The following is a 26325-nucleotide window of genomic DNA, read 5'->3' as shown; positions in this document are numbered from 1 at the left end:
TTCTCACTAGATCCTGAAGGTAATTCCAGTTTGGTTTCACCATTTAAAAAAATTTTAACCGAGCCTTGGGCCAGGAGGAACAGGTGATGGAAGAGAACTTTGATTCTGACTCACTGTGAGGTCTTCCCCTCACATCCTCTGCACTTTTCTGCCTCTTGCCTCACATGTCAGCCTCTCTGTGCTCCCATTTGCTCAGTGCTCTCACTGCTCACCTGTCCTACCAAGGTAGGCTTGTACCTGGAGCCACTCCCAGGAGAGCACTTCATCTGTTCTCCTTGACCATGACCAGCACCACCACCTCCCCTATGGTAACTTACATGTCCTCCAGGTCTTCTCTCTGCTTTGATAAAGTGACAACTGGATAATCGTATTAATTAGCCCAGGCAGAAGCAGTGAGAGGAGAGAGTTAATTTTCCTTTCCCTCTGTCTTCATGAGCTGACATGGATTTCAGCAGTGGCATGTAATCAGAGACATTGCCTCATCACAGATTATTCTACCAGGAGACGGTGAGAGCTAGAAAGAAAACAGACTTGGAGTGAGACTGGGATAGGTTAGAACCTTGGCTGGACCGCTTGATGGTTCTACTCTGCCTGGCTCTTCTCTTCTGTAAAATGGACATTGAAACAACACACCTAGGATTAGGCGAGCAGAGGGGTGACACCACGTGGTCATGCACACTTTGGCTTGGAAGCTGCCATTTGTCCAAGAATTCCCACCACGTAAGTGGCCAAAGTGGGTCTATAACCCAAGTCTTCTGGCTTCAAAGAAAAAAGCCTTTCATAATGTATACATATATCAAACCATCACATTGTATACTTTAAATATCTTACAATTTTATTTGTCAATTACACCTCAATAAAACTGGAAAAAAAAAAAGAAAAAGGGAAAAATTTCTCCACTAATCAACCAAGGAAATGAGTTACACAGCTCTTAATCAGGAGTTGACACACTTTTTCTATAAAGGACCAGGTAATAATTATACCTGGCTTTGTGGACCACATGTTTCTGTCAGTTACTCAAACTCTGCTATGATAGTGCAGAAGCAGTCACAGACAGTGTGTAAATAAGTGGGTGTGTCTGTGTGCCAATCAGACTTTATTTACGAAAGCAGGTGACGGGCCAGATTTGGCCTGAGGGTCATAGTTTGCCAACCTCTGTTCTAACTCATAGTCCGTGGAGAGCTTTGTCAGGTTCTAACTGGTGTGTTAATCCTAGAGGTAGAGTGATGATGACAATGACAAAAGCAAGAATAACAATAATATGTCAGGCACTCAGCTAAGCCCTGTTCCAATTATATTACCCCACTTCATCCTGCTAACAATTCTGTGAGGGAGATATTATGGCCCCTTTTTTACAGGAGACAGAAACTGAGACTCACAGAGGTGAAAATGCCCAAGGTCTCATAGCTAATAAGTGGCTGAGCTGATGCTTGAACACAGGTCTACTCACTTCGAAGTCCCACACTCCATGGAGCAATTTGATAACCTTCCCATTCAGAAATGAAGTCTGCTGCTCTGTCTTTAAAATAGGCCTGTGCTCAAGGCCTTGTAGCTGGTTTGAACCCCACATACATGCCGATTGGTTTGACCCCGATACCTCCATTCCTGCAGTCTTCCTATTTCTAGGCAGGTAACTTCACCATTGCCCTTTGCTTTGCCTCAGTGCCATGGGGAATCCCTAAGCATCTCCTCTGAAGGGTCTCTTCCGCCAAGAGTGAGCAGCACAGCCTTTGCTCACCCCCAGCATCTCTTCTGCCTATTTCCTCCCCCAAGACCTGCGACCCAGGCTCACTCTTATCTACTACTCACCAGTGCTGAGTTGTTCCCTAGACACCTTCACAGTGATCACAAGCCCGCAGGTGATGAAATTTGCATCTTGAGAAGTGGGTTGTAGTTGTCTCAGGGAGAAAATTATGTCCATCTACACAAAGATACTCAATTTGGCCCCGAAGCACCATGGTGCTGTAACCTTTAGAGATAGCACATGATTAAAAGACTTTTAGATCTGATGTATTTGAATTGGATATTAAAGCAAATAGAGTTGTTCCCCGCTATGTGAATAATACTGTGAACCGCTTTAGTCAAGGACTGGTGGCCACCTTGGATGAATCAGTGGGATTTTAGCTGGTGACTGGCCTGTGGCCGCAGAAGAAAAGTTGAATATGCTCTAAGTTTTATTCATTTCAGGACCCTGGAGCCTAAAGAATTTGCTGCTTTATTTGAAGGCAGCACCACTGTTAAGTTCTCAGTCTCTCCTGTCCCTGGGCTAGAAGTTGAAGGGCAGCTGGACCTTCCATTTCATTTGCGGCATTTCTGAGGATGAGCTCTGGGGGTGGACTGTCCTAACTCAAACCCCAGCTCTCCCGCCCAAAATGGAGTTAGGAGATTAGATGAAATAATACATCTAAAGCATTTAATCTGAGTCCTGCCAAATAGTAAGTACTCAGTAAATGTTAGCTGTTATTATTAATAGTACTATGTGCTCAGAGGTCTTTATCTCCATGGAAACATTTAAGGATGGGATAGCTCCTCTTCTAGCCAATAGAGTTTAGAGACTCAGAGACTGCGATAGACGGTTTCTTGTGGTCCTTTCCAACTCAAGGACCGCGTGATTGGAACAATAATTTTTACGCTTGTCTCAGAGGGAGACATAGCATAGGAAGGCCATAGGGTGCGGGGGTGAAAAGCAAGGCTTTAGTTTTATAGGAAGCTGGGGTCAACTCTCAAGTCCACCAAATACTAGCAATAGGACTCGGAACAATTAATTATCCTCATTTTCCTTATCTCTAAACTAGGGATACAACCTTGTAGGGTTGTTTGGATTAAAGGAAGAAACAGCTCCAAGAGGCGAATCCCCCCCGGGATACGTACAAGAAGTCAGCCTGTGCATTGCTCCTGTACCAGCCAGTGGACTGAGTACTCTGAGATATGGCTTTTTTATGGGGGGCTGCAGGTGGGATCATGACATGACAGCTCAAGTGAGAAAGACCTGGCCTGGGAGCTGAATGGCCTTGTAAGGGTCAGGGCTGATGTTTTGGACCCCAGCGGAGGTGGGGAGTTAGAGGAGGGGGTGGGGGTGGGGCCGTCCTCTTTCTGTCATAGCCTGGCAGGCTGCTCTCCCCTCAGCTGCCAAAGGGAGCTCTTCAATGCGTAAGACCCTGCACAGCCTCCTGCCTCTGTTCCAATGCACTAGATGGTTCCCGTTGCCTTAATACAAACCCCAAAGTCCTGTTTTATTTCCTTCATGGAATGTGTCACGTTATGTCTCCCCCTGTAGACTCTAAGCTCAGAAAACTTGACTATCTTGTTTGCCATATACCCACCCCCAGTTCCGTACCTGGCACACAGTAGTGCCGTCTCAGCTTCCTACGGCTGCTGTAACAAATTAGCAAAACTCAATGGCTTACAAGAAAATACATGTATTATCTTACAGTTCTGGAGGTCAGGAGTCCAAAAACAGTCTCAGGGCTAAAGTTCAGGTGTCTGCAGGGCTGTTTCCTTCTGGAGGCTCCAGGGGAAACTCTGTTCTCTTGCCTTTTCTAGCTTCCAGAGGCTGCTGCATCCCTTGGCACTTGGCCCCTTTCCATCCTCAGAGCCAGAGAACATCACATCTCCTTCTCTGACTCTGACCCTCCTGCCTCCCTCTTTCACTTACGATTACATCAGCCCTACCTGGCTAATTCGGACTAATCTCTCGTTTCAAGATCCTTAACTCAGTCACATCTGCAAAATCTCTTTTTGCCTGTTAAGTCATATATTTTATGGGGCCCAGGGATTAGGATGGACATCTTTGGGGGTGGCGGGTAGGCATTCAACAAAATGTTTACTGAGTAACTCTATGAATGATAGTAGGAATAAACAACATACTGTGACATTGCTTTCTGAGCCTCTGAGGCCCTTTTCTGAGTTTAAAAGGGCTGCTTCTCATTGTTTCCTTTGCTTTCCCCAGACAGAGGTGGGAGGCACAGACAATACAGGATGGGTTGAACTCCATGTATCTGGAGAGCAGTCTGGACTAGAAGCATCCAGTTTGTTCCTCTCTGGGGTTCAGATCACCACTCAGTCACTTTTTAGCTATAGACAGCTGCTTCTTGCTTCTAAGCCTCAGTATTCCCATCTGTGAAATGGGGATGAAATTGGCTGTCGTTTATTGAGCCCCAGCTATGTGACCTGAATTTAAAAAACCCAGTCCTGGCCTTTACTTGCTGTGTGACCTTGGGCAAATGGTATAACTTCTCGATTTCCTTGTTGGTGTTGTGGCACCGATGATAACAGTTGATATATCACATGTGCACACACATGCAGTGTATGGATAAAATGAGATAATATATGTAAAGGGCTTATTTGGCAATAGCGCTTGGCACCTGGTAACACTCAACACAAAGCATATTTATTATTTTTCTTATTTCTCATTTTTAAAATTCACACCATTATTCTTATTTCTTTCTTCCTCTTCTTTTCCCTCATTTTCCTTTGCTTTATCATCACCCATTTTTACGTGATGTCTCTGTGTTAAATGTTTTCAAGAGTTTTCCCCATGCCTGACTCTGTTAGCCTGAGTTCAAACTCACCAGGTCAGAGCCTGAGTCTTTCATTTCATCATGGCTCAGCCTACCACGATGCTTTATTAATATCGGTTTCTTCTGTCGTGGCTTCTGTTTGATTATCTGGCTACCAAGCTGTCAAAGACCAAGCCTCCTGGTTTCTCCCCTCCTGTTATACAGAGGCACTTTTGAGAGGGCATCAACAGTGGGACCTAAAGGAGGGAAGAAAAGCACTCCTTCTCTCCAGCCCTCTCCCTTGCCATGCACCGCAAATGAAAATATCTGGGAAGAAATGTCTATTATTCTATCCCTGGAACCAAAGGCACCAGGGATAGTCATAATTCTGACTCCGTGTCTGCGTGTCTTGTTATCAGAAAATTAGAGTAAAAAGAAGCTTTTGTTCAGCTATGGAGACATCTTAATAGGCACTTTGATTGTTAAACAGAAGTTTCCATATCAGTTTAATTGCTATAAGTGCTGTTTGCCTTCTCTGTTGTGATAAGGCCTGAATTTTCATAGATTTTCCCTTTAAACAGTTTTCCTTTGCTTTAAGGCTTGCATTGGCAAGTTTAAGGAAAGCCAAACGGAGAAAGTAAAGAGAAGATCTCAGAGTTCAGATCTGCACACCCAGGGATGAAGGCGTGTGGAGGTTATTATTGCTGGAGACTAATGTTGTCGCAGCCGATGAATGTAACTGACGGAATTTGCTCCTTCAACCAGATATTGGGAAATGAAACCAAACTACCAAACTTAATTACATCTACTTTTTCAAGAGGGTGCTGTAATTGAGAATGAGAACAACTAGGATATGAATCTAACAGTGAGATGTGCTTATAATAAAAGAGGATTTGTTCTCTACTGAGTTGAGCTTCAGAAGTACCATCTCAAGATTGTGGGGAGAGGGAGGGGGTGGGGAGATGGCTAGAGAAGTGAAATACATCTCGATCAGGGTTTCTCAGCCTTGGCACTATTGCCATTTGGGTCTAGTTAGTTCTTTTTTTTTTTTTTTTGCGGTGCGGGGGCCTCTCGCTGCTGTGGCCTCTCCCCTTTCGGAGCACAGGCTCCAGACGCACAGGCTCAGTGGCCATGGCTCACGGGCCCAGCCGCTCCGCGGCATGTGGGATCTTCCCAGACCAGGGCACGAACCCGTGTCCCCTGCATCAGCAGGCGGACTCCCAACCACTGCGCCACCAGGGAAGCCCGGGTCTAGTTAGTTCTTTGGCGTGGGGATGTGTCTTGTGGAATGTTGAGTAGCATCCCTGGTCTCTACACATTAGATGCCAGTAGCATCCCCACATCACCGCCCCAATTATTTGGCAGTATCTCCAAACAATGCCAAATGTTCCCCCGGGCAAAAGTGCCCCTGATTGAAGATGCTGATATAGGGGCTTTTGGAAGGCTCGGGAACAACTGCAGAGTTACTCCTTGAGGATCTACCAGTGCCCGGCTGTGTGACCTTTAGCTAGTCACTGCACCTCTTTGAGCTTCTGTGTCTACCTTTGTGCAGTGGGAATAATGAGAACACCGACTGCATAGAGGCAAAGCTTCTGCGTATAAACTGCACAGAATTATGCCTACCACATATTGAGTGCTCAGTAAATTCACTGTTTCTATGATAAGAATCTCAGATTCAGCAAACATGTGTTACGTACTTACTTTGTCCCAGGTGCTTGCTGTGCTATGAGGCAGTGATGCAAAGATGAAGATGTGGTCCCTGTCCTTGTAGGAGTGGCAAAAATATGGAGACTTGTTGGTACTGCCTTATTCTTCACCCATGGCAGATGTTACTAATCAGTCTCGATGCTCTTTCCTCTTAAGCCTCAGAATCCTTCTCAACACACTTTCCTAGACAGCCACTACTAATATCCCATGAGATGAAACCCCTTTGGCACTCCTCACTTTGCAGATTCCCCATGAGGAGGCTGTGTATCTGAGCTAACCCTTCCTCTCCAGCATAGCCATTCCACCTCTACCCATCCCTGGCACTGGAGAAAGCATCTTAAGGACTTAGCAGGTAGCAGCATCCTTCCTTACAAATCTGACTTCAACCCCCTGCTCTCTCTCTCTCTCTCTTTTAAAATTGTCTTTCTTTCTTGTCTTTTTTGCTTCTCTCAGAAGCCAAAACAAGTAATAACATGGGCTTGGACTTGATGACATTTAGTTTTTAGTTAAACTAGAGGAAATTCCACTGGCTCTGATTCTGAGTGATATATCATGCTGTCTCCCTCTTTCTCTGGCCTTTGGGGCTTGGGAAATCATTAGCTCCTCCAGAAATGGTCCCAGCTTTACAAGGGCAGAATTGGGGTTTCTGGAAACAGCTTTCAGATGGCTGTTGACAGTGTCATTAGACAGAAGAGAGGAGTGAATGGGTTAGGGTTAAATGCTCCCTGATCGGTGCAGGCATGCAGCTCCCCAGTGAGCGCGCCACTCCATAACAACTGCTGTGAAAAATGAGGCGTGCATTTGCAGCTCTGAGGACAGGGATCTGGCTCCATCCATCTGGCCTGAGAAATGAGAGCTGGCGTGTGGGTCAGCCACTTCCTTCTCCTCTCCCCTAGCTGGTGGAGGTTTCACAGGCCGCACCGGTCCATTTCTGCTGTTGTTTCACACCTCTCTGGGGCCTGTGAGGTCTGCGAGGAGGGTGATGAGGGCCACCAGGCAGTGGAGTGAAGGTGGGGGCTGGTGCCCAGAGGCTGTGGAAGAAGTCCTGGAACTCAGTCAGTGGTGGAGTGACAGTGTGGGTCGCTGGGATGTAGCCTGAGGCATGAAAGAAAAGACCAGATGGGCATAGGCACCCAGCCTGAAGTCTGTGTGTTTTATTGTTTCTTCCTCATTCCCATTAATCCATCAGTTTATCCATTCATCTAGCTGTCCATCCATCCACCCATCCATCCACCCACCTACCAATCCATCCATCCGCCTACCCATCTGTCCACCTTGCAACTCATCTGTCCACCTTGCAACTCATCTGTCCATCTGCCCACCTATCCAACCATTCATCTATCCATCCATCTACCCACCTACCAATCCATCCACCCACCTCCCCATCTGTCTATCTACTGACTCATCTGTCCATCCATGCACCTATCCAGACATTCATCCATCCATCCGTCCACCCACCCATCCACCCACCTACCTACCCATCCACCTACCCACTCAATCATCCATTCATCAATCCATCCACTTATTCCAGCATGAGTTTAGGTGGTACATAGTTAGACATATTTTAAATAGTTACTTATACAGAAAGTGATATTGGTTTTCCATATAGAGTTGCTTTGAGAATAAATGTGTTTAAACAAACAAATAAGTCAACCTAAAATATTAAGTAGATAATTTTATGGGTTGTACAGGGGCGTGACAAAAATTAGGAGAGTGATACTTGTACAACTGGCATTTGGAATCTGCTAAGTTAGAACTTTGCATACACAGGCACGTGTTCTAGGTCCCTTAAGCCTGGATTCACAGCTTCTGTGGGATCTACAAAGTGTATGATCTTGAGCACACGACTTCCTCTCTCCAAGCCTCAGCTTCCTCACCTGGAAGGTTGCTTGTTTTGAGGATGTAACGAGCTCAGGCATGTGAGTCACATGGCACATGCCTGGCACACAGTAAGCACTTGGTAGATGGGAGCCATGCTCAGTTTTATTCTTCCCCCAGCTGGTTTTTTTCCAGGCACTGCCCCACCCGGGGGACCTTGCGTGAGTTAAGGTAACACAAGCTAAACTAGTTTTCCATTTGGCTTTGGTTTAGCAAGTGATGGTGGCCAGTGTCCTTCCTGAGGCCAGCGAGCCTCCCTCTTCCTTCTGGGGCTCGGTGGGAGCCCACCCCCACTTCCGATTCTCTGTGTAACAGGACCTTCTCCTCCTCTCTTCTCTCCCTGCAGACACACTGTCAGTGCCACGCTGGTCCCCACAGATCCCTCGCAGAGACCTCGGCAACTCCATCAAGCACAGGTAGGCTGGATTCCTGGCTGCACCGGGGCCCACCTTCCAGCACAGGGAGGGCTGGGGCCTCTGGCCCCAGCGTGGGGAAAGGCTGGCAGGCTGTTTTGCCCCAGCTCCGATATCACCATGCTCTTCTCTCCTCTGCCAGGCTGAGCCTCAATGTGGCAAGGGACTGAGATGTCTGCTTCTTATTCACCTGGCTCGTAAACTTAACACCTACTGGTTAAACGCCAGGGCTTTGGAGTCAGACTGACCTGTATTCCAATCCCAGCTAGTAAAGCTTTGCAACCCTGAGGAAGTTACTTAACCTCTCTGAGACTCAATTTTCTCATCAGATATTTCTGACTACTCATAGGGTGGTCATGAGGATTAAATGAGATAATATATTAAAGTGCTAAGCAAAGGGCCTGGCACATAATAACCACTCAGTAAATGGTATCAATATTAAGACAAATGCTTGTCCTAATTTTGGGTCTCCCCACCCAGAAGACAAGATTGCAGGCTGAAGTCAGAGATGCTCACTTTCTGCTGAAGCATAGGTTAGTTAGTCCAGGGCTCTAGCCCTGTTGGGTGCCCGGGACAACCTCTCCAGGAGTACACCTGCCCTTTTCAGGAGGAAGATTTCTATCTACTAAGTCATCCCTTATACGAAGTTAACTTTCCACATTTTATCTCATTATCCTCACAATCTGTTCACAAACTCAGTGGGGTAAGTAGCACAAGTGTGGTCATGTCCATTTGACAGATAGGGAAACTGAGTCCCTGGATGATTAAGTGATGAATCTACAAGCTAATTAACCCCAGCATTTTGTGTTCTTTTGACACCTCTGCTGAGAGCTTTCTTTGCACGAGGCCTCTGTGACCAGCAGAGAGTTCACTCATTCATGGTTTCTTTCCACTAGTATTTAGAGAGAATATCTGTACCGGGGCTGCAGCACTGAACACGACGTAAGGCTTTCAACCTTGGGAAACTTGAGGTCTAGTGGAGGGATAGAGAGTTAACAGACCATGACAGTGCGGTGGTGGTGGGGATCAGGGCTATAAGTGGGGGAGGCAATTCCAGGGGCAGACACGTCACCATAACCCGGGGTGAGGCAGGAGTGAGCACATTCTCCCGGAATGGCATCTCGTCAACAGTTTTTGAAAGAAATATGTTGACAGGATAGTTGTTAAGACTCAAATGAGAAAATGGCGGAGGAAGTCGTGAGAAATACACGATAGACACGTCAGTGGTCAGGCGGTGAGATGCAGAGGGAAAGGCATCAAAAAGAAGGGCCTTGTTTTGTTTGCTTACAGGCTGCTCCCTGGCTCAGCTTCACCTCTGGATTGGCCACACCCCTAGCTCAGCTCCACCCCTGGATTGGCCACACCCCTGGATTGGCTCCACCCAATTGGCCACACCCATGGCTCAGCCACGACACTAGACTCTAGCACCCTAATGTTAGACCTGGTGGTACCTCAGATTCAAACGCTGGTGCCAAGAGGAGGAAAATGATCTGATGATCTCGGGCATCAGGAACATCTTCTTAGAGGAGCTGGCACTTGGGATGCCTTGTTACTCTCCAGTCTCACCCTGTGTTTCTCTCTGGGCTCCATGCCAGGATGGAAAGACCTAGACTCATCCCAGCCTTGGTGAGAAAATGAAATTAAAATCCCATACCATCCGCTGTCCTCAGAGTCACCTCAGCCACAGCTTGGAAGAGGGATTGCTGATCCCAGGGATGGGAGAGGGCTGGAAAGGAGAAGGAACTCCCACCTGCCACTCATATTCTTGATTCCCATGCTGCTGGCTGGTGGATGAAACACGAGTCCGTTTGCCATTCCCCAGAGCTGACAAATCCTGCAAAATAGATCCTGCCACACTTGCTCATCCTGCTAAAGGGGCAGAAAGGGACTTAACCAACCCCCAGTCCAAAACTAGAAAGGGAGTTTTCCTGGCCACAAGAGTGTCTCTTCAGAATATTGCTATTTGCTTAGTTATGGAGGCTTTGGGCTGCAGATCATTCTGTTGGAAGAGTGACTGACCTAAATCAGGCAAGATGCTACAGCAGAGGGATGCAGGCTGGCCCTCAGAATTCTTAAGCACCAAGTTACATAATCGCTTCTGATTTTCATTTTGACACTGTGAGGCAGTGGAGATTAGCTACAACTCCTGCGGAAGGTGACAAAAATTGAAAACGAGAATTAACTCTGACCTGGCAACCTTCAATACTTTTCTTGGGGCCAGCCCTGCTGCTGCCTGGTATCTCATGAAGAGGAAAGCACCCTGGCGGCAGCAGGGGGCCCCAGAAGTTAATCAAATGCATCCCTGTTCCCACTGGTTCCTAGCTGTATATCGGAAACCTCTACACTGCCTTATGTTTGCAGCAAGTGGTGGTGGCTGGGGAGCGAGGTGGGCTGATGTCCAAAATGGCTTTCCCTTTAGGGCCCTCTTCTCTGCTACTAACGTTTGCAGTCTCCACTTTTGGGGAGATCACCCCTTCTTGAAGCTTCCCAGGCGATGAAACTAGCAGTGATGGGGAATAGACCGCCGGGGGGCCCCACCTTGCTTTGTGGTTCTCTGAGGACAGTTCTAGTCCTATCCATCTGTCTCCAATCTGAACTTGGCACATAGTAGACCTCCAGGCAGGCAATGTTTGTTGAATGACTGAATGACTGTTATGAATGTTTGGGTAACAATACAGTCACAGCCCAATTCAGTGAGCACTTTCTGTTTACAAGGCACTATATAAAGCCCTTGCACTGTGCATGACCTTGTTTAATCCTCTGAACAACCTATGAGGTCAATACTGTTATTATTCCCACTTTACAGATAAAGAGACTGAAGTTTAAGCAACTCGATTAAGTCACCTATCTTTGAAGAAGAGGGGCTGGAATCCAGGGCCCATGTTCTTATCCTGTCAGTGGTCATCCTTCTAGAGGTCCGTCAGTCACCATTACCTTGGCCTTGAACACTTCTGTCTCTTTCCCACAGGTTTTCCACGAAGTACTGGATGTCTCAGACATGCACAGTCTGTGGGAAGGGGATGCTTTTTGGCCTCAAGTGTAAAAACTGCAAGTAAGTGGCTGTTCCTGGAAGCACCTTTTCATGGTGCCTGATGTCGGCAGGAGCCATCCTGGGCTCTGAAATAGCTTATGGGACTTTGGTTTCTTGGCTCTCAGGAGAGCTGCTTCTCTGTTTTTTCAGAAATAGGTCTTAAATCAACCTCTACACATGGGTAAAGGGTCAAGGAGAGAGCTTATGAATAAGAACCAGAGCTGAGGGCGATGCTGGAAACGCATAGTGCTGTCTGCAGAGGCACAGTGGGAACTTGCATTTTCATAGCATCTGAAATCAGAGGTTGGCAAACTTTTTCTCTGGTCGACCAGATAGTAAATATTTTAGGCTTTGTGGGCCAGTGGGTCCCTGTTACAACCACTCAGCTCTGCTGTGTTGCTCAAGAGCAGCCATAGGCAATATATAAACAAATAAGTGTGACAAATTTATTTATTCCAGTAAAGGCTTTTGTACAAAAATATGCCGTGCCTGGCTTTGGCCACTCAGCCACGGTTTGCTGATCCCTGAGTTAGAGTTTGCAAAGGCCTTTTGCCCTTTATTTTTTCTTCTTGTGGTGCCTCTCGGGGTGGGGGGCGGTGGTTCTGAGTCTTCCCATTTTACAGATGTGAAAGCTGACTCCCAGCAAGGATAAACCTGAGGTCACACAGCTAAGAAGTGGCTGTCTAGCTCAATGACATTGGGCAAGTTGCCCCACATTTCTGCATTTTCATCTGCATGAAAGGAATAATCATCACACCTGCCCAATGTGACAGTGAGCATTGAATAAATCAGCACCAAAGGACATAGCCCAGTGCCAGGCTTAGGGTTTTGTCCTCTGTCAAAGGTCACAAATGCCTTTCTGTCTGGCCTTCCTCTTTCCTTCTGTAAACTTGTATTAAATACCTGCTTTGGTCCAATTACTGTAAAATAGTCAATAACATTCAGCTGTGTCTAAGGGTTACAAATGAGTGTGCCTCTGATCGCCTTACAGGAGCCACTAAGTTGAAAAGTAGGAACCCTTCTCTCTCCTCTAGACTTCCTCTTCCTTGTCCAGTCCAGGCTGGGAACTCATTTGGGTTCCTTCAGGCCTCCCCACATCCCTGCCCCATGACGGAGTTCTTACTCTTCCCCCAGCCTGGATGTCTCAGTCAGAAGGTGAGGCTGAGTGCCCTTCCCTCCTGGAGTTGTGGGGAGGATGAATGAGTTCCAGCCTCTAGAGGAGCCTTAAGCTCCGTGGCACAAGGGAAGGAGAAGGGGGCAGTAACTACCAAGCGTTAGTGTCTGGAGGCCCGCATCCCCACCTTGGTCCTGTATAGACCCGGCTCTCAGGTGAGTACTCAGGATGGCGGCCGCTGGTCTTTCTGACTTTGAGACACACTAATCCAAGCCCTGGGGTCCAACTCGAAGTTCTGTCTGATTTCCCAGGTACCCTAGCTGCTCTGGGGCCTGTCTTATCTGTGCGTAGTCACTCCATGTTCTCAGGGGAAACGGCAGCTTTCACATCTTCACACCTGCCGAGTGGAGGCTTTGAAGTCAGGTAATTAGGTGACAGGGGTGCAGCCAGGAGCCGGCAAGGCTGAATACTCCCTGAGCCATTTTAATTTTCAGCGCTAGAGGCAGAAGTATGAGATAGCGTCCACGCATGCTGTCTCTGTTCTAGAAGTAATGAGCAGAGGCTCAGACCCTGCCAAGGGTTGGGGGAGGGACGGGGACCTGGGGGAGAGAGGTGGGTCCCAGAAGCAGAGGCTTTAAGGCAGCCAGAACTGAGCTGGAGTCCCACCTGCATTGCCACTCTCTGTGTGACCTTGAGCAGGGGACTGTCATCCCAGGGCTCAGTTTCCTTACCTGCAAAGTGGGCGTGATATTAGCACCCCCTGCCACAGGGCGGTTGGAAGGAACGGGTAAAATGTCCTTGCCCAAGATGACAATGTTTTATCAAAAGTCCTCCTCACTCCACCTTGTGCAGATATAGCTCCTGGAACTCTAAGAGGCAGGATTCAAACCAAGCCGTGGTTGGAAGGAACAACTGATCTTTCTAATTTGCCTCAGCCCTTAGAAAAACTGCGCGAAAGGTGAAAACAGAGTCTGTAACAGCTGCAGAGTTCTGGGTTGCTTCAGGAACTTTGACGTTGTACTTGCATGATGGCAGTGGAGTTTAGCGCTCCCTCTAGTATGTAATTAGGAGCATGCATTACTGATATCACCAGCTGAAGTTTGACCTTACTCTTCCATGAATGAAATTCTGTGTTTTTTGCATTAATTATAGTGAGGATGGATGGCTGTTTATATGTGTTTTCAAAGGTTGGCAGGATTTTGAGTGGAAGGGTTGGATGAAGGACAGAAAAGGGTAACACACGGACCCCATTGTCAAGGAGTTTAGGGGAAGACGCACCTATAGAGAAATGAATTTTGGTGAAACTGAAGTACATGCATGAGAGCAGCAGCAGGTGAAATTCCAGAGGGCAGCGCCGAGGGTGGGGAGGGAGCTTCTTAGAAAAAATGGGCAGATATGTGTGTTCATTTACTTGACCAATGTTTATTGAGCACGTACTATGCACCGGGCACTGTTCTAGGCACAGAGGAAATAACAGTGAATGAAACAGACAAAATCCCTGCCCTCATGGAGCTTACATGCTGGTGAGAGATGGAGATGGGGAAGGCCAGACAGTAAACAAAGTAAATTAGTAAAATAGGTCATCTGTTCAGATGATGCTCACGTGCTGAGGAGAAGAGCAAAGAAGAGAAGGGAGATAGGAAGAGTCAGGGAAGGGGCTGCAATTTTCATTAAAGTGCTCAGAGAAGGTCTTATACCTGAGTGGGAACTTTGGGGAAAAAGTGGTATGTGATGTGGGTGATTTCCTGTTTTCCTAAAGCATTTCCAGAGGCTTGGGTCTGAACCTATCCCAAAGGCAATGGTTCTTTCTCGCCCGCCCCCTCTTTTTTTAAACCTAGAGCAATTCTGGTTGTGTTATTGCCAGAAACGCCCTGGCTTAGACCCATTGCTACTCCAAGTGTGGACCCTGGTCCTGCAGCATCAGCATCAGCTGGGAGCTGAGGCCCCACCCCAGACCTGCCGCACCCAAATCTGCATTTTAAGATTGTCCTGGTGATTCCTGTGCACATTAAGTTTGAGAAGCACTACTCTCGTGAGCTCCAAATTCCCTTGTGGAGCTGATCTTATTTTTCTAGATTATGGGTCTCAAAACTCGCGTGTGTATCAAAATCCCCTGGAAGGTTTATTAAAACATAGCTTCCTGGACCTATGCCCTGGAGTCTCCAATTCAGCGGGTCTGAGGTGGGTCCCCAGAATTTGCATCTCTAACAAGTTCCCAGGTGATGCTGTTGCTTCTGGTCTTGGGACCACAATTTGAGAACCACCGCTCTCCATGAAAGCAGGAGTTTGACAAAATCCAATTTTATTTTCCAACCTGACATTTCTTTTTTCTGAAGGTTGGTCCATCTTTGCTGATTATTTTTCAGTCTCTTCTGCTGTTAACATCCCTTGGCCTCACTCTATAGACATGAGTCTTGTTCATCCTGGTTTCTCCAGTAAATTCATCCAGTAAATATTTATGTGCTGAGTCAAAATGCTAAGGTATGATTAGGAACCCAGGCTGTAGGTCAGACACACACACCTATATTTGAATCCTGACTCTGCCACTAACTGTGTAATCACTTCTGAGGCTCAATTTCTTCCTCTATAGAAAGAAGAAAATAATATCTACCTTACTAGATTGTTTAAAAAAAAAAAACAACTGAGATAAGTAACGGAAAATGCTTAGCCTGGTACCTGACCCATTATAAGAGCTTAATAAATGAAAGCTAATACTATAATTAGCGTTATGAATTAATTTTGGGGTACCCCTCCACCCCGGAAGCCAGGATACTTCCAAATATCTAACCCTTTGCCTCCTGCTTTGGTTCAATGCCCACTTCCTCCAGAATTATCATCAGCTGTCTTGTCGGCATTCTGAATAGAGAGATTAATGAACTAATAGGAAATTATGCTCAGAAAGCAATTTGCAGTTATCTAAAATGAGGCATTTTCATCTAATAGGTTCATGAGCACGGAATGGAGTTTAGTTCTAAGTGGTCGGCTGTCAGCACAATCTACTACTGTCTGATAGTTGAGGATTCAGCTGGCTGAAGTTTGCTTTTGCAGTGAGATGCTGATGCGTTTCCCTGGTTCAGTCATGCCTTATCTGCATCCTTCCCCCTTCTCAGAGTCCTTCTACAGAAGGACCTTTCTGCAGAGCCGAGGTCTGTCTCCTTGGAAACCTCTCCACCTCTATCTGCATCTCTGGCAGGAAAACTGGCAGCAGTGGTGATTTGGGTGGCTTGTGTTCTAGAAGATAAGAGTTTGAACCAAGGTGGTTTTTTGTTTTGTTTTGTTTCCTGCACAGGCTGGAGAGTAGAAGGGAGGGGACATCCAAAACCACCAATGGAGAAGTAGCCCAGACTCTACGGATAGGGCTTAGAAATCTGCATTTTACCCAAACTCTCAGATAATTCCTATTTGCACATACGCATGAGTGTTCTGGGCTGAGGAAATAGCACGGGCAAAGGCTTGGATCAGGGCTAAGAAGGGTTTGAGCATGTTTTGCAGGCGGGGCCCGGGGTCGAGAGGAGACTGTCTGTGCTGTGCAGCCGTGGCACTGGCCTTACTGCTGGGCCTCCTGCTGATGCTTGTTGAGGCTCCAGGCTGCAGGGGGGCACCGCTCACCACGCATCCAGCCGCAGTCCGGCGGAAGCAGGCTTGGGCTCTGGAGCTCTCGTCACGCTGGGCCAGCTTGCCAGCCAGGATGAGGCCTGGTGCGGGGAGGAGAATGTGGTGTCAGGATGGCCTTTCCTCTGGGTGGTGGAGTGGAGGGCAGAAGCCCGGAGTCTGATGTTCTCTGAGTCACCTGCTCTCAGGGCCTGAGACGGGAAGGGTTTGGGTATCAGAATACCTTGCATGTGTTTAAGACTCGTTTTCCTCTAGGACCGCAGAGCACTCACAGGAGTGTTTTGAAGACAAGGTGATAAAATCAGTGGCTGCTGAGCGCAGCCCTGGCTCACCCACGTGTGTCTCGATGTCCTGCTCACAGTGCCAGTGACCTCACTTAGGGACGCTGACGCTGACACCTGAGACCTTCTCTGGAGGCTTGCATTGGGGGATTGCAGCTCCTCCCCCACGTGGCTCAGAGCCAGGGCCTAACTGGTGCCAGTGTGCAAAAGGCCAGCTTCCTCGCCTCAAGGCAGACAGACTCTATGGTACAGTTCACACTCCAGAGTCCCCTGTGGGATCAGGCTGAGACTGTAGTCGCCTGCAGCCACATCCTTGCTTAGCTTCTCCCCCATTTCCTATCCTGCTGAGGAACAGCCTGGAGAACTGCCTCCATAAATCACCCGCCTCAGGATCTGCTTCTAGGGAACTCAACTTAGGACAGTAAAGCAACAGCAAGATCCAGACGCTGGAGCTAGAGAGAGCAGGTCCTGGCTCTGCCACTTCCTAGCTGTGTGACTCTGGGAGAGTTTCTAAACCTCTCTGATGTAAAATGAGGCTAGTAAGTGCATTTGATGTGATAAGACATGTGAGTGCCCCAGTCACCTTAGTGATTTGGGGATTCCTTCAAATCAGAATCTTTAAGTTGTTCAGCACTTATTTCATTGCAGAAGTGGATTCTCTATTAATACAAAGTATGAAAAGAAACAGACTCACCAAATCACCTCTATGGGTTTAAGCAAGGTCAAAGTTCTGGAGAAGTTAGCCCATTTCCTACTTTTCTGTAGTTCTTGTTCTCCATTTTTCTTTGGGGATTTTCAGAACCAGCCAACTTCTTGGGAAACATGTTAAAGGGTTTATATCAGGGTTTCTCAACCTTGGCACTATTGACATTCACTTGGATTTTACATACTCTTTGGTTCCCTTCTTGCCCTGTGTGTCCTTCTAGCCCGTGTCCTTACATCAAAATACAATGTTTTATCTGAAATTTTCCTGTGTTTGCAAAATGACTTCAGCCACAGGTGACAAGGAGATAAAAGCGTGAAGTAAGCCATGGTTGGTTTGAGCCACTGGGTGCCCTAATTTTCCCAGCTCTTGAAAAGCGGGGGAAATGACGAGCTGGTGTTGCAGCTGCCGCGAAGTTCCTGGAGGCTTCAGGAATTTGTGCAACGGGCAGGATATTGGCAGGATACAATTATGAGCATGCATCTCAGATATCACCAGCTTGAAGCCCAGACTTATTTTTCCATTAATAGAAACACTTCAGTTTTTGCAGTAATTGTCATGGGAATTAATGGTCCCTTATATACGTTTTTATCTATTATAGTTGGGTCCAGTTACAGTGGTACGTGAGGGAGGATTATAATTCTCTTGAGGCTGAGGTGGGGATTGGATATGAGGATGATGGTGATGCTGATCCCATGTATTGAGGGCTTACTGAGGGCCAGACATTTTGCTAAGTACTTTACATGCACAAGCTCATTTAATTCTTACAACAACCAGGGAAGGTAGGGCCTATTATTATCCCCATTTTACAGATGAGAAAACAGAGGCCTTCAGGAGTAAATAGTTGGCCCAGAGTCTCACAGCGGGTGGATCCACTCCTCAAACCCACTGGTCCCTCTGATTCAAGGTCCCAGAGCCTTAACCACTTTGCATGGGCAAAGGACCAGCCACACAGTTGCCAGCCCCCACTCTGCTTCTCCTTGAACCAGACAAGCAGAACGGAAGACGAGCATCTGGTCTCAACCTGACCCTGGACCAGAGCTGTCAGTCTTTTCCTCCCCCGCCTGCTACCCTCTCCCATCATCCCTTCTTGAATTGAAAGATGACAAATGGGTCTCTGTGATGAACACCCCCAGGTGCTGGGAACCCAGCGGACCCTGTGGTCATGCTCTCCTCTCTCGGGGAAGCTGAGGGGGTCAGGGAAGGCATCACCAACAGGTAATACATCTACAGCTTCCTTACAGTATCCTCTTGTGGAGAGACCTGTGCCGGGGTTTTCCTGATTATTTTTCATTATGTTGCTGGAGCGTTCAGTCTTATTTCTATGTTAATACTCCCCATCTCCCTTGCTCATTTCTGCTGTTGCCTTTTTCTTTCTAACCCAGTTGTAGGCCAAAGAGCTCAACCCCACTGAGCTGTCGGCAGTGAGGGAAGGGGTGTTTTGTGAGATTCTTCACTGAGGGCATATGGAGACATTTCTAGAAGCACGGGCTCAACTGAGAGACCCCAGGGGCATCAAAACTGCTCGGTTGGGGCACTCATTCAGACAAGCCCACTGCGAAGGGGGTAATGATTTTGTTTAGTGATTTTGCAAGAAGGCTTAAGGAGCACTTAATGCAGTGTTGCGGGAAAAGGCGCACAGAGGCAGGGAGCGGGAAGGATAACCTGAGAGGGGGACTTGCTGCCCTGTGATTGTATCTGCTGCCAGAGGGGGGTCTTTCCAAGATGCTTATCCAGCCTTCACCTCCCTGTTTAAAACCCTTCCTTACTTCCCCCTGGCTCTCAGGATAAAATACAGTCTCCCGAGGAGACCCTGCACTATCCTTGTTTACCTCTCCTTCCTCCCTCCTCACCACTTCCCTCCTTATGCCTGGAGCTCCAGCTTCTCTGAGCCATCAGCAGGAGACGTGCCCACCCACTGAGGATTCTTTGCACCCTAGTGCTTTAGCCTAGATCTTCCTTGCACAACTCTGCTAGCTCCCCAGGCTCAGCTCAGTTATCACTTTCTCCAGGAAGCCCTCCCTGACTCCCCTCAGTTCCAAGTACCATACCCCGCCCTTCACGATCATTCCATATAATATACTACATTGTGTTTGTCTATTTACCTGCGTGTCTCTCTGACCAGACTTTAAACTATTTGAGGGTAGGGCTGTGTCTGCTTTGTTCACTGTTTATACATCCAGGATGAGCACCATGCCTGGCACATAGCAAGTACTCAGGAAATACTAGCTGGTGGAATACATCTCAAAAGAAGCCTCTGGAGGGAAAGTGGTTCTTCCGAACCCAAGACTCTGGAAACCTGGTTCCAATCCAAATGGGATCATTTCTAGGAGGCAATTTTTTAATATGATTTTTATTTTTCAATTTGTTAATGTGGTGTATCACATTGATTGATTTGCATATATTGAAGAATCCTTGCATTCCTGGGATAAACCCCACTTGGTCATGGTGTATGATCCTTTTCATGTGCTGTTGGATTCTGTTTGCTAGTATTTTGTTGAGGATTTTTGCATCTGTGTTCATCAGTGATATTGGCCTGTAGTTTTCTTTCTTTGTGACGTCTTTGTCTGGTTTTGGTATCAGGGTGATGGTGGCCTCGTAGAATGAGTTTGGGAGTGTTCCTCCCTCTGCTATATTTTGGAAGAGTTTGAGAAGGATAGGTGTTAGCTCTTCTCTAAATGTTTGATAGAATTCACCTCTGAAGCCATCCGGTCCTGGGCTTTTGTTTGTTGGAAGATTTTAAATCACAGTTTCAATTTCAGTGCTTGTGATTGGTCTGTTCATATTTTCTATTTCTTCCTGGTTCAGCCTCGGCAGGTTGTGCCTTTCTAAGAATTTGTCCATTTCTTCCAGGTTGTCCATTTTATTGGCATACAGTTGCTTGTAGTAATCTCTCATGATCTTTTGTATTTCTGCAGTGTCAGTTGTTACTTCTCCTTTTTCATTTCTAATTCTATTGATCTGAGTCTTCTCCCTTTTTGTCTTTATGAGTCTGGCTAATCGTTTATCAATTTTGTTTATCTTCTCAAAGAACAAGCTTTTAGTTTTATTGCTCTTTGCTATTGTTTCCTTCATTTCTTTTTCATTTATTTCTGATCTGATCTTTATGATTTCTTTCCTTCTGCTAAATTTGGGGTTTTTTTGTTCTTCTTTCTCTAATTGCTTTAGGTGTAAGGTTAGATTGTTTATTTGAGATGTTTCTTATTTCTTAAGGTAGGATTGTATTGCTATAAACTTCCCTCTTAGAACTGCTTTTGCTGCATCCATAGGTTTTGGGTCATCATGTTTTCATTGTCATTTGTTTCTAGGTATTTTTTGATTTCCTCTTTGATTTCTTCAGTGACCTCTTGGTTATTAAGTAGTGTATTGTTTAGCCTCCATGTGTTTGTATTTTTTACAGATTTTTTTCCTGTAATTGATATCTAGTCTCATAGCATTGTGGTTGGAAAAGATACTTGATATGATTTCAATTTTCCTAAATTTACCAAGGCTTGATTTGTGACCCAAGATATGATCTATCCTGGGGAACATTCCATGACCACTTGAGAAGAAAGTGTATTCTGTTGTTTTTGGATGGAATGTCCTATAAGTATTAATTAAGTCCATCTTGTTTAATGTGTCATTTAAAGCTTGTGTTTCCGTATTTATTTTCATTTTGGATGATCTGTCCATTGGTGAAAGTGAGGTGTTAAAAGTCCCCTACTATGAATGTGTTACTTTCGATTTCCCCTTTTATGGCTGTTAGTATTTGCCTTATGTATTGATGTGCTCCTATGTTGGGTGCATAAATATTTACAATTGTTATATCTTCTTCTTGGATCGATCCCTTGATCATTATGTAGTGTCCTTCTTTGTCTCTTCTAATAGTCTTTATTTTAAAGTCTATTTTGTCTGATACGAGAATTGCTACTCCAGCTGTTTTTCGATTTCCATTTGCATGGAATATGTTTTTCCATCCCCTCACTTTCAGTCTGTATGTGTCCCTAGGTCTGAAGTGGGTCTCTTGTAGACAGCATATATACAGGTCTTGTTTTTGTATCCATTCAGCCAGTCTATGTCTTTTGGTTGGAGCATTTAATCCATTTACATTTAAGGTAATTATCAATATGTATGTTCTTATTAGGAGGCAACTTCGAGGTGATGGGACGAGTGGAAAGATGTTCATGTTTGAAAGGACAAGAGATGGCTTTATATACCCATCTAGGTAGTAAACTCCTTTCTAGATGATTCTAAGAAAGATTGTTAAAGAAAGAATTCTTGTCTTATTTTATTATACACCCCCAGTGCCTCTCACAGCACCTGACATAGGAGGAAGGTGATGATGTTTTTTGCGTGCGTGAATGAATGGTTATCCTGACTCTGCCATTTACTATCTGTATGATTGGGCTGCTTCCTGAGCCTCAGTCTTTTTGACTTTAAAACGGGCATGGGTGCAGCATTATCCATTGCTCACGGGATTGTTCTTCAGAGTTGTACAGGGTTATGTAAGAGCGCCTGGCCCCAAATTGGAGTTTGCTTAACGTTTCCTCAATTGGATATCGGGGGCCAGGTTTTTAAAACATCCCATTTGCACTCCGGAAGGAAAGGCGGTGCCTTCTCAGGTGGGTTGCAACGTGAGCTGGTGTGAGATGAGAGAAAGGACCAGGGATTTGGGCTGCTTGGAGCAAACTTTTCATAAACTGGTTAGAATCCCCCATGAACCATTTGAAATGAATGTGACTGTGTTCACCAGCAAGAGTCTTGGGGGCCCCTCCTCCAGGAAGGCCACCCTTCTTGATTCCAGCCTCACACCGGTCTCCGGGCTTGCGTCTGCTCCATGGGGCTGCTGGGGGGCCAGGACGAATCCATTAAGAAAATGGCAGAGCTGCTCATAAAAGGGGCCGTTTGTCCCCGCGGTTCCCGGGCAAGATCCATGGAAGTCCAGTTTGCCTGTGGTCAGACCCCTGTCCCCCACCTCCCCGTCGGGGAGGAAGGAGGGCAGAAGGAAGGGAATGCTGAAGGGGACGTGTTTGCACTTCACACTCTGCAAGGGATACAATTTATAAGAAATAGAAATCGTTTTAAAAAATTGATGGAGACTATTAAGGGCCCCACACGAGGGACATTCGAAGGGCTTTCCCTGCTGCTGGGCTTGCCTTCCTTTTTCTTTCTCTCCTCCTCTCTCCCTCCACCTCTCCAATATCTGTTCAGCATGTATCATGCACCAGCCACCAGACCAGGCACTGAAGGCGGGGTAGGGAAGGTTGCTGCAAAGATGAGGAAGACCCAGATCCTGCCCCCAAGATAAATTCACATATTTACTTTTCAGACAGAGAGGATGTCTCATTCGGCCAGCAGCTCCTTTGGAGAATGAGATATCCCACGTAAGCAACTTTTCTTGATAACTGAAGCTTATCCTGTTAGCCTTTGAATTTGAAAAAACTAAGCTCTTTTCCATGAAAGTTTTAAATAAACCCTTTCCAAGTTTCCAAGCTGTCTGAGGCTCGCATGGCATTCCCCGTGTGCCCTCAAGTGTGCCTTAGCCCTGCCCGCAGAGACACTGACTTATTTGCTGCCCAGGTGGGCACCACTTAGGCATTTTCTCACTGGATCCTCATGGCAGTTTTGCAGGTGAGGAACCCGGAACCTAACAAAGCAGACGGATGCCCCCTTAGTCTGGAAAGGGTAGATTCAAGCTCAGGTTGGCTGAATTCCGAAGCCCAGGCTTTTCACCACTTCTGGAACCACATACGACCTTTCCCTGGTGCCTGGAGTTGATCAGAGCCACCATCCTAACTCATGGTGCTCCTCTGGACCACGTCTGGTATGGAGGTTTGTCCAGCGTGGTCAGCTGTGTCCTGCCCACCCCTCCCTTTTCCTCCATGTGGAATGGAGCGCAAGGAGGACCAAACTCCTGGGCTCAAGGGACACACGAGGGACAGGGAACAGAGGACTTGGTTTTGGTGTGAGAACTTTGGGACAGACCACGTCGCTGTTCTGAACCTCCTTTAATAATCGTGGTGTCTTAGTTGGGCTCCCCTGTTTCTACAGACTTTGAGACAGGGATTTGAGGGCACATGGTTTCTTTGAGAAGTGATCCCGGGCCACACCAGCAGGGGAGTAGGGGAGCGAGACAGGGAGGGGAAGAAAGGCAGCCTGTCCTGGGTCCTGGAAGAGCGGGTGACGGCTATGGGCACCTGGGGTCCAGCCCCACATCGACACACCCCAAGGGAGAGGGTACTGGGCGGTCCATCAACCAGTTCCCACCCGGAGTTCTTTCAGGGCTTCAGGCAGTCCAGCCAGCCCACATTCCCAGCCAGAGAAAGTCCTCCAGCAGAGGGTCTTAGGGGCTTGTGGAACACTGCATCAACTAGCAGTAAAAGCGACAACTCCCACAATAAAAACGAGAGTACCTGCAACTTCAAGTGCTTGTCCTGGGCACCTTACTTCTGTCGTATCACTAATCTCCTCTGCCACCCTATGAGACAGATGCTATGATTGTCCCCACTTTTTTTTTTTTTTTTGCGGTACACGGGCCTCCCACTGCCGTGGCCTCTCCCGCTGTGGAGCACAGGCTCCGGACGCACAGGCCCAGTGGCCATGGCCCACGGGCCCAGCCGCTCCGTGGCATGTGGGATCCTCCCGGACCGGGGCACGAACCCGCGTCCCCTGCATCAGCAGGCGGACTCTCAACCACTGCACCACCAGGGAAGCCCCCCACTTTTTTTTTTATACCTCTTTATTGGTTCACAATGTTGTGTTACTTTCTGCCGTACAACAAAGTGAATCAGCTATATGCACACATATATCCCCATATCCCCTCCCTCTTGTGTCTCCCTCCCACCCTCCCTATCCCACCCCTCCAGGTCGTCACAAAGCACCGAGCTGATCTCTCACGCTATGCAGCAGCTTCCCACCAGCCATCCGTTTTACATTTGGTAGTGTATGTATGTGCATGCCACTCTCTCACTACGTCCCAGCCTCCCCTTCCCCCCCGTGACCTCAAGTCCATTCTCAACGTCTGCATCTTTATTCCTGCCCTACCACTAGGTTCATCAGTACCATTTTTCTAGATTCCATATATTATATGTGTTAGCATACGGTATTTCTTTTTCTCTTTCTGACTTACTTCACTCTGTATGACAGACTCTAGGTCCATCCACCTCACTACAAATAACTCAGTTTCGTTACTTTTTTATGGCTGAGTAATATTCCATTGTATATATGTGCCACATCTTCTTTATCCATTCGCCTGTCGATAGACATTTAGGTTGTCCCCACTTTACAGATGAGGAAACTGAGGCTCAGAGTGAGTCAGTGACTTCCCCAGCTTGTCACAGCCAGGAAGTGGTGTCAGGCTTTGAACTCAGATTTCTTCTGTATATTATCCTGATACCACTTCCTTTTATTTATTTATTTTTTGGTGGGGGTGTGGAGCGGGGAGGAGCCTGCCTTCTGGAAGGTTTAGGCATCCAGACACCTCTCATCTGGGAAGTAGAATGTATCCTTCTTCTACTGTGGTCCTTGAGCCGTGGCGTGCACTTGCTGAAAACTCACATTCCCAGCACTTCCTGAGTCGGAACCCGAGAGGGTATGCCTTGGGAATCTGATTCTGAAGCAGGTGGTTTACCGATAAATTGCGTGCTAGTAGCTCTTTTCTTTCATGGGCAGTGAAAAGGAAAAGTCTAACTGGGGTGGAATCATGCGTGTTTCCTGCTGGAAAAATGATTCTTTGTAAGTGGGACACACACAAGTCTGGCCTCAGTCCCTGTACCGCCTCCCCTCCAGGGTCTGGGTGACTTCAGCTCTAAGCTAATCCTGCTGGCTGGATCAGCAGGTCCTGGATGTGTGGGTTCCAGTTCTAGTTCTAGACATGTGAACCTCTGTGCCAAGTTTGTGTCTGGGCATCGGAGAGCGCTCTGTTGGGGTGTCTGCAAGGGCAGTGGCTGTGCTCCAGAGCCTGGCACTGCCCTCTGAAGCCCTGGCTGGGAGGATGAGAGTTCCATCGCCCACCCTTCAGCCAGAGTGCAGGAGGGCTGCTCCCTTACTGTGAGAGACAGAGAGGAAAAGGCCAGGGGGAGGCAGGAGACGGCTGAGGTCACTGGTGGTCTCGGCTGCCTTGTCCTGATACGGATGTGGTCCGAAGGTGACGTTCAGCTGCTTGCCCTCACTCTGCGGTGCTGCCCACAATTGGGAACGGGCTGCTTCACACTGCTCGTCAGCTTCCAGCTGGGATTGTTCAAGGAGACTCCTAGGTGGGGCTGGCAGAAAGGAGCAGTCTCTTTCTGGAAGCTTCCTGGCGGAATTGAGCTAGTTCAAGCAGGAAAGAGTGCACACGCTTCTTGGTTCAGCTATCACTTGGCGTCAGCAGTCTCCCCAACCAGGGCTTCCCAAACGTCCGTCTGACCGAGTCACAGTCATCCAATTCCTCCAGAGGCTTCCCGGTGTTTGTAGAATCAAATACAGACTCCTTGCTGGGGCCCCGGGGTCCTGCCCACCTCCCCTTCCTCAAGTCTTCCCTCCACTCTGGTTCTCTTCACTTCAGCCTCATCAGCCTTTAACTTCTGACCCCTGAACCCACGAGGCTTGATTTTGCCCCCCAACCTTTGTGCCACTGGAGCCCTTCCCCCTCCCACTCCTGTCAATCTCCATCCCATTTCCCTGTATTATTTTGTTCACCATCTTACCACACAGGCGATTATCTGATACTTGTTTATGTGTTTATTAACCCTCCCCATAAACATAGTGGCTTCATCTGGGTGATCATTGTGTCCCCAGGACCTGGGGTCCAGTAGACCCAGTTTAAGTGTATGTAGAATGAATTAAAGGCTAATTTCACACTCAGCAGGTCTTCCCTTCTCTATAGGTCTGAGTCTGGGGGCCTTAGAAAAGAAAAAGACAAAGACAGTTTGCAGTAACGTGGGATTTTTATTGCCTTGTGAAGTCAGGCAACTGTAGGGGGAAGAGCAAGGTGACAGGCTCAAAAAAAGGGACATTTTGACTCAGCTGCTTATAGACCACAGGAACCTTCCCCTTTACTCACCTCCACCCCCAAGATGTAAAGCAAGAAGAATGGAGGCTTTGGAGGCATCTAACAGAGCTAGAGCT

General features: G+C 47.3%; 1 protein-coding gene across 4 annotated transcripts in view; it reads left to right on the top strand.

Moving 5' to 3' along the window:
* The window catches only part of KSR2 (kinase suppressor of ras 2), a 404863-nt gene that overhangs the window by 286026 nt on the left and 92512 nt on the right, over window positions 1-26325 (top strand). For all 4 annotated transcript variants that reach the window (XM_060310061.1, XM_060310063.1, XM_060310060.1 and 1 more), the window contains 2 exons: window positions 8431-8500; window positions 11466-11549. In XM_060310061.1, the coding sequence (XP_060166044.1) occupies window positions 8431-8500; window positions 11466-11549 (154 nt within the window). The remainder of the gene's footprint in view (window positions 1-8430; window positions 8501-11465; window positions 11550-26325) is intronic.

The sequence above is a fragment of the Globicephala melas genome, chromosome 13, assembly GCF_963455315.2.
Source record: "Globicephala melas chromosome 13, mGloMel1.2, whole genome shotgun sequence".
Taxonomy (NCBI): Eukaryota; Metazoa; Chordata; class Mammalia; order Artiodactyla; family Delphinidae; genus Globicephala; species Globicephala melas.
This window is presented reverse-complemented; position numbering and strand designations above follow the sequence as displayed.